This window comes from Peromyscus maniculatus, chromosome 12 (assembly GCF_049852395.1).
Source record: "Peromyscus maniculatus bairdii isolate BWxNUB_F1_BW_parent chromosome 12, HU_Pman_BW_mat_3.1, whole genome shotgun sequence".
In the NCBI taxonomy this organism is placed as follows: Eukaryota; Metazoa; Chordata; class Mammalia; order Rodentia; family Cricetidae; genus Peromyscus; species Peromyscus maniculatus.
Window position 1 is genome coordinate 20,758,390 of NC_134863.1, and position 12,853 is coordinate 20,771,242.

The 12,853-nt window shown below is 44.2% G+C and overlaps 1 protein-coding gene across 4 annotated transcripts in view; it reads left to right on the forward strand.

Moving 5' to 3' along the window:
• The window catches only part of Opa1 (OPA1 mitochondrial dynamin like GTPase), a 74,872-nt gene that overhangs the window by 38,484 nt on the left and 23,535 nt on the right, over nt 1-12,853 (forward strand). For all 4 annotated transcript variants that reach the window (XM_006974472.4, XM_006974474.4, XM_006974471.4 and 1 more), the window contains 5 exons: nt 2,344-2,509; nt 4,363-4,515; nt 6,342-6,450; nt 7,987-8,066; nt 10,660-10,800. In XM_006974472.4, coding sequence (XP_006974534.1) covers nt 2,344-2,509; nt 4,363-4,515; nt 6,342-6,450; nt 7,987-8,066; nt 10,660-10,800 — 649 coding nt within the window. The remainder of the gene's footprint in view (nt 1-2,343; nt 2,510-4,362; nt 4,516-6,341; nt 6,451-7,986; nt 8,067-10,659; nt 10,801-12,853) is intronic.

Consider the following 12,853-nt stretch of genomic DNA (forward strand, 5'->3'; position numbering starts at 1 on the left):
ATAGAGTTGTGAAAAGACAAGAAATGAGATTCCAGTGGAGAAGACACAGCTGAGAACTAGAACATTTGGTGGGTGGCTGAGAATTCTTAGCTGCCTGATCAGATGACCTCTAGTGAGTTTTCTTGATCAGCTTGTGCTTTAGACTCTAGCATTTGGCACAAAGATCAGGGTAGCCAATCCCAGCCTTAACTGTTGATGCTGCAATGGATTTAACTGCATTGCACCAAAGAATTTCTGGAGCATAGTTAGGTTTACCTTAGAGGTTACATGGGCACTTTAAGATGGAGGCCTTAGCTCTGAATTATTGAAGTCCCAGGACTGCGTAGTAAGTACTATATGTCCTAAGAGGATAATTTGTTATTTACTTACAGACATTCTGCGTGCTTTAGTCATATTTTAAGAAAGGAATCCTGGAGAATTCAAATTGACATATAATGTGTTAGAATAGTAAATATATACACACTGCATTTGTCCAGCAATGGATGTGATCTTAAAGATACAGCTACCTCATTAAATGAGATGCTGGTATGTTATTAGCATGTAACCGTCTTTTCTAGCACAGTAATTGAGTGACTTTATAGAAATACACTTTATAAAATCCACTATTGTGGTATTGTGCAATTTTTGATGAAAGTATTATGTTTACTTTGGTTAGTTCAACAGACTAACACAAAAATGGGGAAAACATATAGTTGATTCCCTAACCCAGAGGTGAGGAATCTGAGGTTTGTGGTAACATGATGTGGAATTTAAAGAGTGGATTGGTGTTAGCAAAGATGAGAGCAAAGGAGTTGCAGAGCCAGGAGGTGAGAGGAAGAAAGAAAACTTGATGTTTGTGTCCATGGCTTCCGCATAGAGAGGTGAAGGTCAGAGATGACACAGGAGCTGTTCTTTAAGGCTGTTCGAGGCAGGAAAGCTCTAAGCCAGGAAGCACTTAAGAGGTCAGGTGACTTGAACATGTAGTAGTGCAGGTGGGAAAGTCTTGAGGTATTTGAAAGGTGACACAGGAAGTAGAATTGACAGATTCATGGCTGGATATATAAGTGATAAAGAAGAATGCTTTTTTTTCCCCATGTAGCCATGCTACCTCATCGTTAAGTAATATGTCTTCTCATAATCTTCCGTTTTGTGGTAACTGAACAGCCAGCTGGACATTGACAAGGTGACCCCAGCAGTCAGGCCAGTGGTTCAGAGGACTAGGAGAGTCCCCTTCGCCTTGTCAGCAGGAGTGTCTCTGCTCTCACTGGGTTGTGGTTACATTCCAGATGGACCAAATCATAACAGGGTAGTTTGGGTTTTCTTCTTGTTGGATTTTATTCTGGTTTTACCTTGTATTCTGTAACAGTAGAATTTATTTCAGTGGAAGCCAAATAAATACTTTCTTGAGATTTTAAGTACTTTCATAGTGGAAATGGTTGTCTTTTCTTATTTAGAGATCTTATTCTTAAAGAATACTTAAAGGCAGAATTTTCAGCTTAAGTTTGCATCCTTTATGTTATTGTCTTAGCCATGAAGTCCTGAAGCATCATATATGGTGATATCCTATATCTCTATGCTTTGTGATATGGTTTGCTAAATTGTAAAAGTTATTCAAAAAGTTTTCGCCTTGGACTCCAGTAAATACGTACAGTGTATGTTAGGGCCAAGTTATTAATGAGCACATGAAAATACACAATGATACAGATGACTATTAGAGACCTGCAGCCACAGTGAGAAGGTACTGGAAACCCACTGGACTGGCCGAGCTGAGACAGCGCCTCAGTGAGGGTAGAGTTTCTTGGACCCTCCTTCTCTGCTAGTAGGAATGTAAACCACTGGGTAGTTTAGAAAAGAATGGCGTCTTCACAAGCTGCTATACGTTCACCCACTCCACTCGTAGACATGTCCCCACGAAGAGGAAAAGCATGCATGCTTCTAAAGATTTGTGACAGAATGGCCACGGCAGCCTTGGTTGTAACAGCCAACAACTAGAAAGCGTGCACGACCATCAATAGCCATCCACGGGTAGATTATACACAATTGGTGGTGCTTAGCAATAAAGGAAGTAAAACAGCAACACCCCACGGATTTCAGACTACGTTTGTTGAGTGAAAGAAGGTAGGTGGAAGAGTACATGCCACATGATTACATGTGTGGAAAGTTCTAGAAACTACAAGTAATTGTAATCGCAGCAAATAGAGTGGTTATAGATCTGACGAGAGGCATTTATCTTGATTCCTGTGATTCACAGATGTATACATATCCCAAATTTGTCAGCCCTTCAAATAGGTGTAGTTTATTACCATAGTTAGTGATACTTAAATCAAGCTATTTTTAACCTGTTTCTTGAAACTTCAATTTTAGGGAGGAAATCCTTCAGCAGACTCTGTGGGAAAGAGTGTCAACTCACGTGATTGAGAACATCTACCTTCCGGCCGCACAGACCATGAATTCAGGAACATTTAACACCACAGTGGACATCAAGCTGAAACAGTGGACTGACAAGCAGCTCCCTAATAAAGCAGTAGAGGTTAGGATATGATTTAATTAAATGGGTAAGAAGCATTGTGTGGAGGGAATCGGTGCTGTGGATTGGGGCCTTATTTCCCTGGCAGTCACTATCTTTCTCAGCCTAACACTTCCTGTATGCTCTGCGCCTGCCTCTGTTGGACTAACCTTGATATGTTCTCAGGTGCTGCTAACATAAAAGTTTACTAATCGGGATGCTGTTTGCCTTCCAAAGATAACATTTACTAAGACCGGCAAAACTGGCTTGACGGTGACAGACATATTTTGAACTTCTATGAATTGAGCTTCTGTAAGGAGTATCTTCAAATGGACTAAACATTACCATTTGTACATTTTCTCCAGGACCCTATAACACTTGCATATGCATTGAGTTAGGGTCCTCTAGTTTTGACTAGGAATTATTTACAAAATTAAGGCAGTTTGAAGAATCCATTTCTGTCCTGAGGCATCTTGCCCCGACCCTGTGACAACTGATAGCCGCCTACTTGCTCAACCTTCCTGTAGCTTCCTCTGAGAAGCTGGGTTGACAGTGTTACCCACCTGCCAGGGTTGCCATCAGGATTAGGGGAGTTACTGTTACGTACTTAGGTAACACCTGGCCCATCCGTAAGAGCCGCTCAGGATTATCAGCGTTGGCCACACTTGTCCTGCTCTCCAGCTAGAGCCAGTGTGTCCTGGACTCTGAGAGATGCTCAACAGCATGTGGTCGGTACTGTGATTCTATTCTGCATACCTGCCTTGGAAGAGGCATCAGCTCCTTGTGTCCGGCCCCAGCCTGGCCTCTGCACCACAGTCCTCACAGCCTAGGCCCATGTCCCTCAGCCCTGCAGCCTCTGCCTGTGTTGACACTGATGGACCACTTACAGGGAAAGAGCTGGAGAGCTGTGCCCGTCTGTCACTTCTCACCCTGACTGGGTGTGTCCTGGCCTGAGACATTTGCATAGTCAAAGCTTCCCGCAGTGAACCAGTCTTTGTGACACCAGGAATTCTGTCCTGCTTTCTGCCCTGGGCTTCCTGTTGGGGGAAGGAGTGGAGCTGAGGGTAGGCAGCGAGTGGGTTCATTCCCATCCCGTGCAGGAATGGGGGTGCATGCCTGCAATCCTAGCTCTAGGGAGGCTAACTAAAGCAGGGGATTGCCTTCCAGTTCACCACAGGACAAAACGAAAACCTCCTCACCCCACCATCTATGTGCACTGAAATCACTTCTGTCCTGTGCTCTTCCTTTCACAGTTGACATGGAATAAAAGTTAGCTGAGTAATACTTCATAGTACTTGGAGCTTTTAATATGAATGCTTGCTTACAGGCAGAGCTGTGAAGACGATTGATTGGCTCAGTGAGGAAGCACTGAGACTTAGTGTGGTGTGGCGGCAGCACGCAGACTCAGACGTGTTGAAATAAGTCAGGTTGGCAGACTTAGGGTGTAGGCCTGGCCTAAAGGAGCCAACCCTGCTCAGCTCAGCGAGTGCGCCCTGTGGGGGTGTGAGTTGATTGTTTCCAGGTTGTTCTCAAGCACTGGAGGTGCAGATGGACAAGTCTCAGTCTTTAAAATTGGCAGCTTTCTTTTTATAACTGGACCTCTGTATGTCACCCTGGCTGTCCTGGAACTCACTGTGTACACCAGGCTGGCCCTGAGCTCACAGATCCATCTACCTCCTCCCCATCCTGAGTGATCGGGTTAAAGGCCTACGACACAACCCCCAGCTGTGTGCCCTGTGTGCGCTTGCACCTAGTCATGAACTTGCATTTCCTGATCGGCTGCTCTAGCACATCTGTTTGGGTTCGTGTTATTTTTTCATGTTGCATATTAATTAAGGGTAAGCAGTCTAAATACAGCTTTTTTCTTTTATACCCAGGTGGCTTGGGAGACGCTCCAAGAGGAATTTTCCCGCTTCATGACGGAACCCAAAGGAAAGGAGCATGACGACATATTTGACAAACTCAAGGAGGCCGTGAAGGAGGAGAGCATCAAGCGGCACAAATGGAACGACTTTGCAGAGGATAGCTTGGTACGCCCGCGGCCGGGGTGGACCTGCTGCGCCTCTGTCTGTCCATCGGGACGCCAGCAGCAGCGTTTGTCACAGGGTGTCCCAAACTGACTCTCCTGGAGGTCTCTATGACTGCAATGGAAAGTAATAGATTGATGCTTTGTAACGCGCCCTCTCCATTCCTCCGGCTCTTCTGAAACAGCCTCTGCCCTTTTCTCTTGCCCTCCACTGCTGAAGAAAAGCAGTTGTGCAATAGGCAGGTCCCCAGACGTTTCCATGAGTTGCCCTCTCTTCGTTACTGGGGCTGTCTGTAGATACCTTGGTGTAAACTCGAGCACTACCTACCATGGGTTGAAGGTCTGCCGGGGGCCGGAGCAACCCTTAAGTGGTTAATAAGCATCGTTTGGTTGACCTTATATGTGCTAGGCAAGGCCTCTGTCACCGAGCTGTATCCTCAGCCTCTCTTGCTTTAAATAGGTCTTGTTAAGTTGCCCAGGATGACCTTGAGTCAGTGACCCCGGCAGTCCTTGAACGGTCAGTCCTGCCTCCATCCCCCGAATAGCTGGGGTTATGGGCTTGACCCGCCGAGCCCAAAGCTTGATTGACTTCTGAAGCAGTTGTGTTAGTGAGGTTTTGTTGCTGGGTCAGACACCCGAGTGACAGGAAGGAAAGGTTTGCTTGGTTTGATCTCCATCTGTGGGTGGTTTGGGTCCATTGCTGTTGGCCTGCTTTCCTCCCCAGGCCCCACCGTCCAGTGACCCCCAAGGTATTGAGTCACCAGTGGATTCATTCCTTGATGGAGTTAGCACCCTCATGATCCAGTCACCTCTCAGTAGGACCAGCATCAGGGGCCAAGCCTTTTGGTGACACTTCAGGATGGACAGCCACAGGCCTGTCATGCTCATTGGCAGAGCTGGACTCACCACCTGCTCTGACTACTCCTGGTTCCGCTCCTTTCATAAGAGCGTGCTCCTGCCACAGTCAGGCCTTTAGTAGTCGGCCCTTCCGCTAGTGGGGCCAGGGTACAAGGGGAACTCTTGAAAGGACTGAACCATTTTCTAGAAAACCAAAGATCTCACTGTGCACTGTTTGTAATTATAATTTCATTTTGAAAACCATATCCTTACTTCATTGCTTGGAAGGCTGGGTTTCTAAAAGAGGGGCCAGTTTCATTCATTCACTCAAAAGTTATAAAATTTAGAAACCAGTTTTTAATTATAAAAATAATAGCTAATATTTATGATTGACAAAGTGGTTGAGCCTTTGCCCTGTCACTGTATTTCTGTTAACAACAAGAAAGTGATTAATAATTTCTGTTTTAAAATATTTCTGCATAGTTAATATGGCAATAAATAAGTAAATACAGACGGGAATATGACCCTCTGGATACTAGGGTTCTAGCTCTTATGATTTATTTAGTCAAATGTACTATTTACCTTCTTCTGTCATCCCCCTCAGTTAGCCACAGGAGACTCCACTTTATTTGTTCAGATAAAAACTGACAGGTGTAAGCCGGGCGGTGGTGGCGCACGCCTTTAATCCCAGCACTCGGGAGGCAGAGGCAGGCGGATCTCTGAGTTCGAGGCCAGCCTGGGCTACCAAGTGAGTTCCAGGAAAGGCGCAAAGCTACACAGAGAAACCCTGTCTCGAAAAGCCAAAAAAAAAAAAAACTGACAGGTGTAGCCAGATAAAAGGGGCTTCTGCGCTTCTGTGAGAATAACTTCCCCTTTGTGGTTATTTGTTATTATTTGTTATGTTCAATATTTACTAAGTCACCAGATTTAAATAAAATGACTGACATGTGGGAACATAAATTAAATTAACATTTTCTGCCCTAACCATTTCAGAGGGTCATTCAGCACAACGCTCTGGAAGACCGGTCCATATCAGACAAGCAGCAGTGGGATGCAGCCATTTACTTTATGGAAGAGGCGCTTCAAGCTCGGCTCAAGGACAGTAAGTAGGGACTGAAGGTCTGGAGTCTTTGTAAGCATTGTAAAATACAATCCGTGGGCCAGCGAGATAGCTCATTGAGTAAAGCAATCGCCATGAAAGCTGAGAACCTGGGTTGGATCCCTGGAACCCATGGTGGAGACAGAAGAGATGCCTAAAAGTTGTCCTCTGACCTCAGCTCATGCACTCCCAGACTCACACACATGCCATGTGTACACTGTGGAGACCACAGAGGTTCCTAGTGAGAGCTGAGCTTGCTTTACCCAGCAGGGCTGCCTAAGGGGGTGATTTGACCACTGGCATGGTTACCAGCTGTTTGGAAGGGTCTACACCTGGCTGTACGGTACGCTCTGGTCTAGCGAGGGGAGGTCTTCTGCTCTGCCCCTTGACATTGTTATAAAAAGCCCTTTTGAAGAGACAGAAGGGGCTGGTGGATTTTGATCTTGGTCCTCCTGAAGCTGTCCTGTGTTTCTGTCTGTCTCCTCTCCTCTATCTTTCTATCTAAAAGTTTCTTATCCCTCTCTCCTCCTCATAGGAACCCTTAAAAAGGTGGGAGCTGGCCTCCCATAGATGGTGCTGTGAACAGGGGACTTAGGTTCAGGGACCCCCCCCCCCACAATATACATATATAATAAGTTAATTTTTTTTTTTTTTTTTTTTTGGTTTTTCGAGACAGGGTTTCTCTGTGTAGCTTTGCGCCTTTCCTGGAGCTCACTTGGTAGCCCAGGCTGGCCTCGAACTCACAGAGATCCGCCTGGCTCTGCCTCCCGAGTGCTGGGATTAAAGGCGTGCGCCACCACCGCCAGGCTCATAAGTTAATTTTAATATATAGCTAACACTTCAAAGTCTTTGTCCTAAATATAGTTGAGGGCTGGAGAGATGGCTCAGAGATTAAGAGCACTGACTGCTCTTCCAGAGGTCCCGAGTTCAACTCCCAGCAACCACATGGTAGCTCAGAACCATCTGTAGTGAGATCTGGTGCCCTCCTCTGGCCTGCAGACCAGATTTATAAATAAATAAATCTTAAAAAAAAAAAAAATACAGTTGAATATTTAATTGTGGGATTTTTTATTTTTTATGAGTTGCTTTGTGGCTAATAAAGAGAATAATTAGGCTAGACAGTGGATACTTATATTTATTCCTTACACATAGGAATTCTGTAAACAATTATACTTTTCATATATTTTAAGCACATAATTGTCATACTTTTGCCATACTAATCATATAATTGTTTATTTTAATTAATTTCATTTTTTTTTTTTTTTTTTTCGTTTTTCGAGACAGGGTTTCTCTGTGTAGCTTTGCGCCTTTCCTGGGACTCACTTGGTAGTCCAGGCTGGCCTCGAACTCACAGAGATCCGCCTGGCTCTGCCTCCCGAGTGCTGGGATTAAAGGCGTGCGCCACCACCGCCCGGCTATTAATTTCATTTTAATACAGCATTTAGAAATAATTAAAAATTCATGAACATTATTAGTTATAATTTATAGCCCTGGTAAATGATAAAATTCCCACTGAATTAATTTTTACCTTTCTTCTAGCTGAAAATGCTATTGAAAACATGATAGGCCCAGACTGGAAAAAGCGGTGGTTGTACTGGAAGAATCGGACCCAAGAACAGGTAAGAACAAAAACATCTCCATTCTCATGGTGGCATTTTGTTCATGGTTTAGTTTGCTTTGATTTTCTGTAGCCCAGGCTGGCCTTGAACTCAGAGAACTTCTCCTTCAGCCTCTTGCTGAGATCATAGGCATGTGCCAGCCCATCTGCCTGTCCATTTCAGTTCCAGCGTTAACACAGTCGTGGGACTGGGGAAGATGACTCAGTGGGTAAGAGCTCTTGCTGTGAAAGCATGGGACCTGAGTTCAGATCCCAGGCCCCCAAAGAAGCCTAGCATGGCTGCATGAGCACCCATAGCTCTGGGGGTGGAGCCAGGAGGATCTCTGGGGCCACTGCCTGCCAGCCTAACTCCAAGTTCACTGGGAAAGGCAGCACAGGATACCTGATGTTCTCCTCTGACCTCTGTGTGTGCCCACAGGTGCCAGCAACCACATGCATCCACCAGGGCCACTCACAGATACTCACATGTGCACATGTGTGTGCATGCACACACGCACATGTTCATATGTATACCCAGTATTCTCGCAGCTCTAGAACATTCTTTAGAATTTTAGTTGCATAAACCTTTTTAAACTATAATGAATGTTTTATTAAAAGATTAAAAAAAAATCAATAAACTGTGCTTCCCTGTGGTTGACCACTCCGTTTATTTCTGTTCCCTGACTGAGGTTCAAAACAGAGTAGTTGGGCTGGAGAGGTGGCTGGTGGGTAAGAGCACTTCCTGCCCTTATGGAGGACATGGGCTTGGTCAGGTCCCAGGACCACAGGACAGCTCACACCCACCACAAACGCTGGCCTCTGAGGGCACCAGACATATACGTGGTGCACATACATACATGTAGGCAAAACACCCATGCACAAAGTAAAATAAATAAAATCTCTTTAAGTAAAGAGTAGTTATGAACAAAAAACATGAAACAGAATCAAAAGCTATGTGACAGTTGTGCTTAGGAAGAATACTGATTTTTATATACGTATATATGTTTATGTATGTGTGTGTGTGTGTGTATAGTTTATTATATTATCTCTGAGTTTTTCTGTTGGAAGTTCATTCAAAGAGTTTTACCTTTTTGTAGTAGCTTGTTAAAATGCATACAAAATAAATATGAAAATTCAGATGGAAAGTATGATAGAACTCATCCTTTAGTAAATATTGAATGAGCACTTCAGAACAAAATGGCAAAGCTAAATATAAAGAACTTTATAAATCGGTAATTGTAGAAAAATGTGTGTCACTTCCACACTCACCCCTTTTCACTCCTTTGAACTTTTTTTTTTTTTTTTAGTTTTTTTGAGACAGGGTTTCTCTGTGTAGTTTTGGAGTCTGTCCTGGATCTCTGTAGACCAGGCTGGCCTCAAACTCACAGAGATCTGCCTGGCTCTGCCTCCCAAGTGCTGGGATTAAAGGCGTGCGATACCACAGCTTCTTTTCCTGTAATATCAGTCTCATCCTTCAGTTCTTAAAGGGAAATGCATAAATAGAATATCAAATCAAAATAATGTAAATGATGAAATAATAAGAAAAGGAGGTGGTATCCGGTCCACTTGCTGTTGTTTCCTGTGTTCCCTGAATCTACTTAATTAGCAAAAAGGATGCTAAATGGGAAAATTCAAAGGTAAAGAGGATAAAGCACTCCCGAAGAGCATGACCTTATTCCCATGTTTTTCTTTACATTTTAGATAAAGTTAGTGAGGTACACGATCAGTACCCTGTTTTTTCCCATGCCCTTACTCCTGGTTTCCTGATAGATAAGTGAGTTTGCCACACAGATGGGCTGAGAAAAGGTCTGTCCAAAAGACCTTGTGAGGCTCTCCATCAGAGCTCTCTGGAAGAGACATGGAGTAGAAACAGCTGGTATATGGCAGCTAAACTCAGAGTAGGGTTAGAAGCCTCCAGAGCAATCAATGACAAGTACTTTGCTCAGCAACTCCTGGTAAATAGACTAACCAAACAGAGAGACAACTCCTGCTCACAAGTTGTTTTTCTCCAGAATCCATTTAAGAAAAGTAACAAATGCATTTAAGGTCATTGCAAAGGATCTGTACCCCTAGAAGAGGAATCTGGGAGCCCTTCCTAGATGAGCCTTCACCCCTGTTCCAAGCCCAGGCTTGGGGCAGCATATGTAAGATTGAGGCTGACTGTTTAGATCTGGGGAAGGACACCAGTCACCTGGGAGGTGTCCGTGTGTCAGGTTTGTTTTTTCCTTTAACATGGTGACTGACTGGAGTTCTCGTCCCTAATCTCTCCATCCGTCCACTCCCAGCTGAAAGCTGCTCAGGTGTCCCTCTTTCCTAGAAGATACAGTGAGGACCATATTTCAGGAGAGGCAGAAGGTATCCCCAGGTCAGTTTAGAGAGCTGTGTACAGTTCCTTCTGCCTTCATGAGTGACAGGTCTTAGCAAGAAAAGAGACGTAAGGTCTTCCTTTGTTAAAGATGAGAAAGAAACCAGGGGACTGGAGAGATAGCTCAGTGGTTAAGAGTGCTTGCTACTCCTCCAGAGTTCAGTTCCCAGAATCCACGTCCTTCTTCTGGCCTCTATTTTCACAAGTGCCAAGCTTGAACTGTCTAAACAGCCTTCTTTTAACTTTAAAGGGTGTTCACAATGAAACCAAGAATGAATTGGAGAAGATGCTGAAGTGTAACGAGGAGCACCCAGCTTATCTTGCAAGCGATGAGATTACCACAGTCCGGAAGAACCTGGAATCTCGAGGAGTCGAAGTAGATCCAAGTTTGGTAAGAAATGCCTTACAGGAGTTGGGGATTAGCTCAGTGGTAGGTTGCTTGCCTAGCAAGCACAAGGCCCTGGGTTCAGTCCTCAGCTCTTGGGGGAAAAATCCACCACTAACAGCCAGCTGTGGTGACAGATGCAATACTTTGAATGTGGAGGCAGGAGTTCAAGGTCATCCTCAGGTACAACAAAGTGAGGCTGAGATAGCCCAGACTACAAGAGACTCTGTCTTGGAAAAAAGAAAAAGGGTGGAGTGTGCTTCTAAATCAGTGTTCCCTACAGTACAGTATTCCGTCCTCGAATGTGCTGTCTAAAGATCTGAGGGCTGAATTCTACTGTGATCATGTGCACATTTGCTGGTATAATTATAGTAATTTTGATTATATGAGGAAAAGCAATTTTTATTTCAGTTTGCTTCTTAAAGGGTAACTCGAAAAATTAAGATTTAGAAAATTAGGTTTACATGGCTCATTGTAGCAATTCCTACAAAAGGGATAAAAGCACCCAGACCTTGTCTCAGCTGTTTTAGAGTACAACAACTAACTTTTGTCTGAATATGGCCCGCTTGTACAGACAGATGTGTGTGTGTGTGTGTGTGTGTGTGTGTGTGTGTGTGTGTGTGTGTGTGTGTGTGTGTTGGGGGAAGTGTAGTTGTAGTGTTTTGGTAAGGGTTGTTTTAGACAGGGTCTCACTATATAGCCTTGGCTGACCTGGAACTCACTATGTAGGCCAGGCTAGCCACAAACTCAAAGACCCACCTGCCTCGGCCTCCCAAGTGCTGTGCCAGGATTAAATGGGGGCATGCCACCATTCCCAGCAACATAGGTGATGTTTATAGTGTTTACAGTCAATGTAGCTCAATTAGATATAAGTAGATTTGGGGGGGAAACATGCATTTTAATTTTATTGAATTTGATAAGACCTTTGGATCCAATCTCATTCTCTGATTTCTGATAAGAGAACAAAGACAGTCTACACTACGCATTTGACCATCTTTGTTCTTAGCTTCATGATACTTACTTTGCAGCACAATTTTAAAACAATTACTGGATCTATGTTTCCTGCTGCTTGGAAGTTAGAATGTAGGGGCCTGAAAACCTTTAAAGGTTAGCTTAGGGGCTGGAGAGGTGGCTCCAGCAGTTAAGAGCACTTGTTCTCACAGGTGGCCTGGGTCTGGTTCCCATCCCCCACGTGCTCACCATCTAAACCCCCAACTCCAGTTCCAGGGTATCTGATAGCCTCTTGAGGCACTGCACCCGTGAGGTGCTCTGACAGACGTGATAGCCAAGCACCCAGGAAAACCCAATGAGAAAATCGATCTAGTGAGGAAAACAGCCTGAAAACCTCCCAAGCACGAGACTACTTCTAAATACCGCCTGGTTTTATGTTTCTGTACGTACTTTAAATTCTGCCTGAGGTCAGAACAGCAAAACTGGGAAGAACCTAAATGCTTAAGCTGCTGTACATGTAACATTTTCTATAAACTGAAATGAAACTTCTGGTTGGGTGCAGATCCAACTTGTCTACGTGATCCTAACTCTCATTAATAAAATGCCGGTCAGCCGTGCGTGATGAGTTCAAGGCCAACCTGGTCTACAGTGCAAGTTCTAGGACAGCCAGGGCTACACAAAGAAACCCTGTCTCAAAAAAGAAAAAAAGGGAGGGGGGGGGGAGAAAGGCCATGCATATTGAGCATCCCCTGATTCAAAGAGGGAAAATCAAAATGCTCCAAAACCTGAAACTTCTTCCACTCCGACTTGATATCACAAGAAAATTCTTCATGGGACTGGTTGTATTCAAAATCCAGGCACACTATTGTAGTGCGTAAAATTACTTTTAGACTATGTGTGTAAGGTATATATAAAGCAGAAGTGAATTTTGTGTTTAGACCTTTATCCCACCTCCAAGGTGTATATGTAAATATTACAAAACCATTCTACCCAAAAATCCCATCTGCAAACAGGTCTGTCCCATGTATGTTGGTCAGAGATACTCAAGCTATGTGTGCAGTGGTACTTTTAATTTTATGACATGTAAGTTAATGCAGTAGGGATTGTC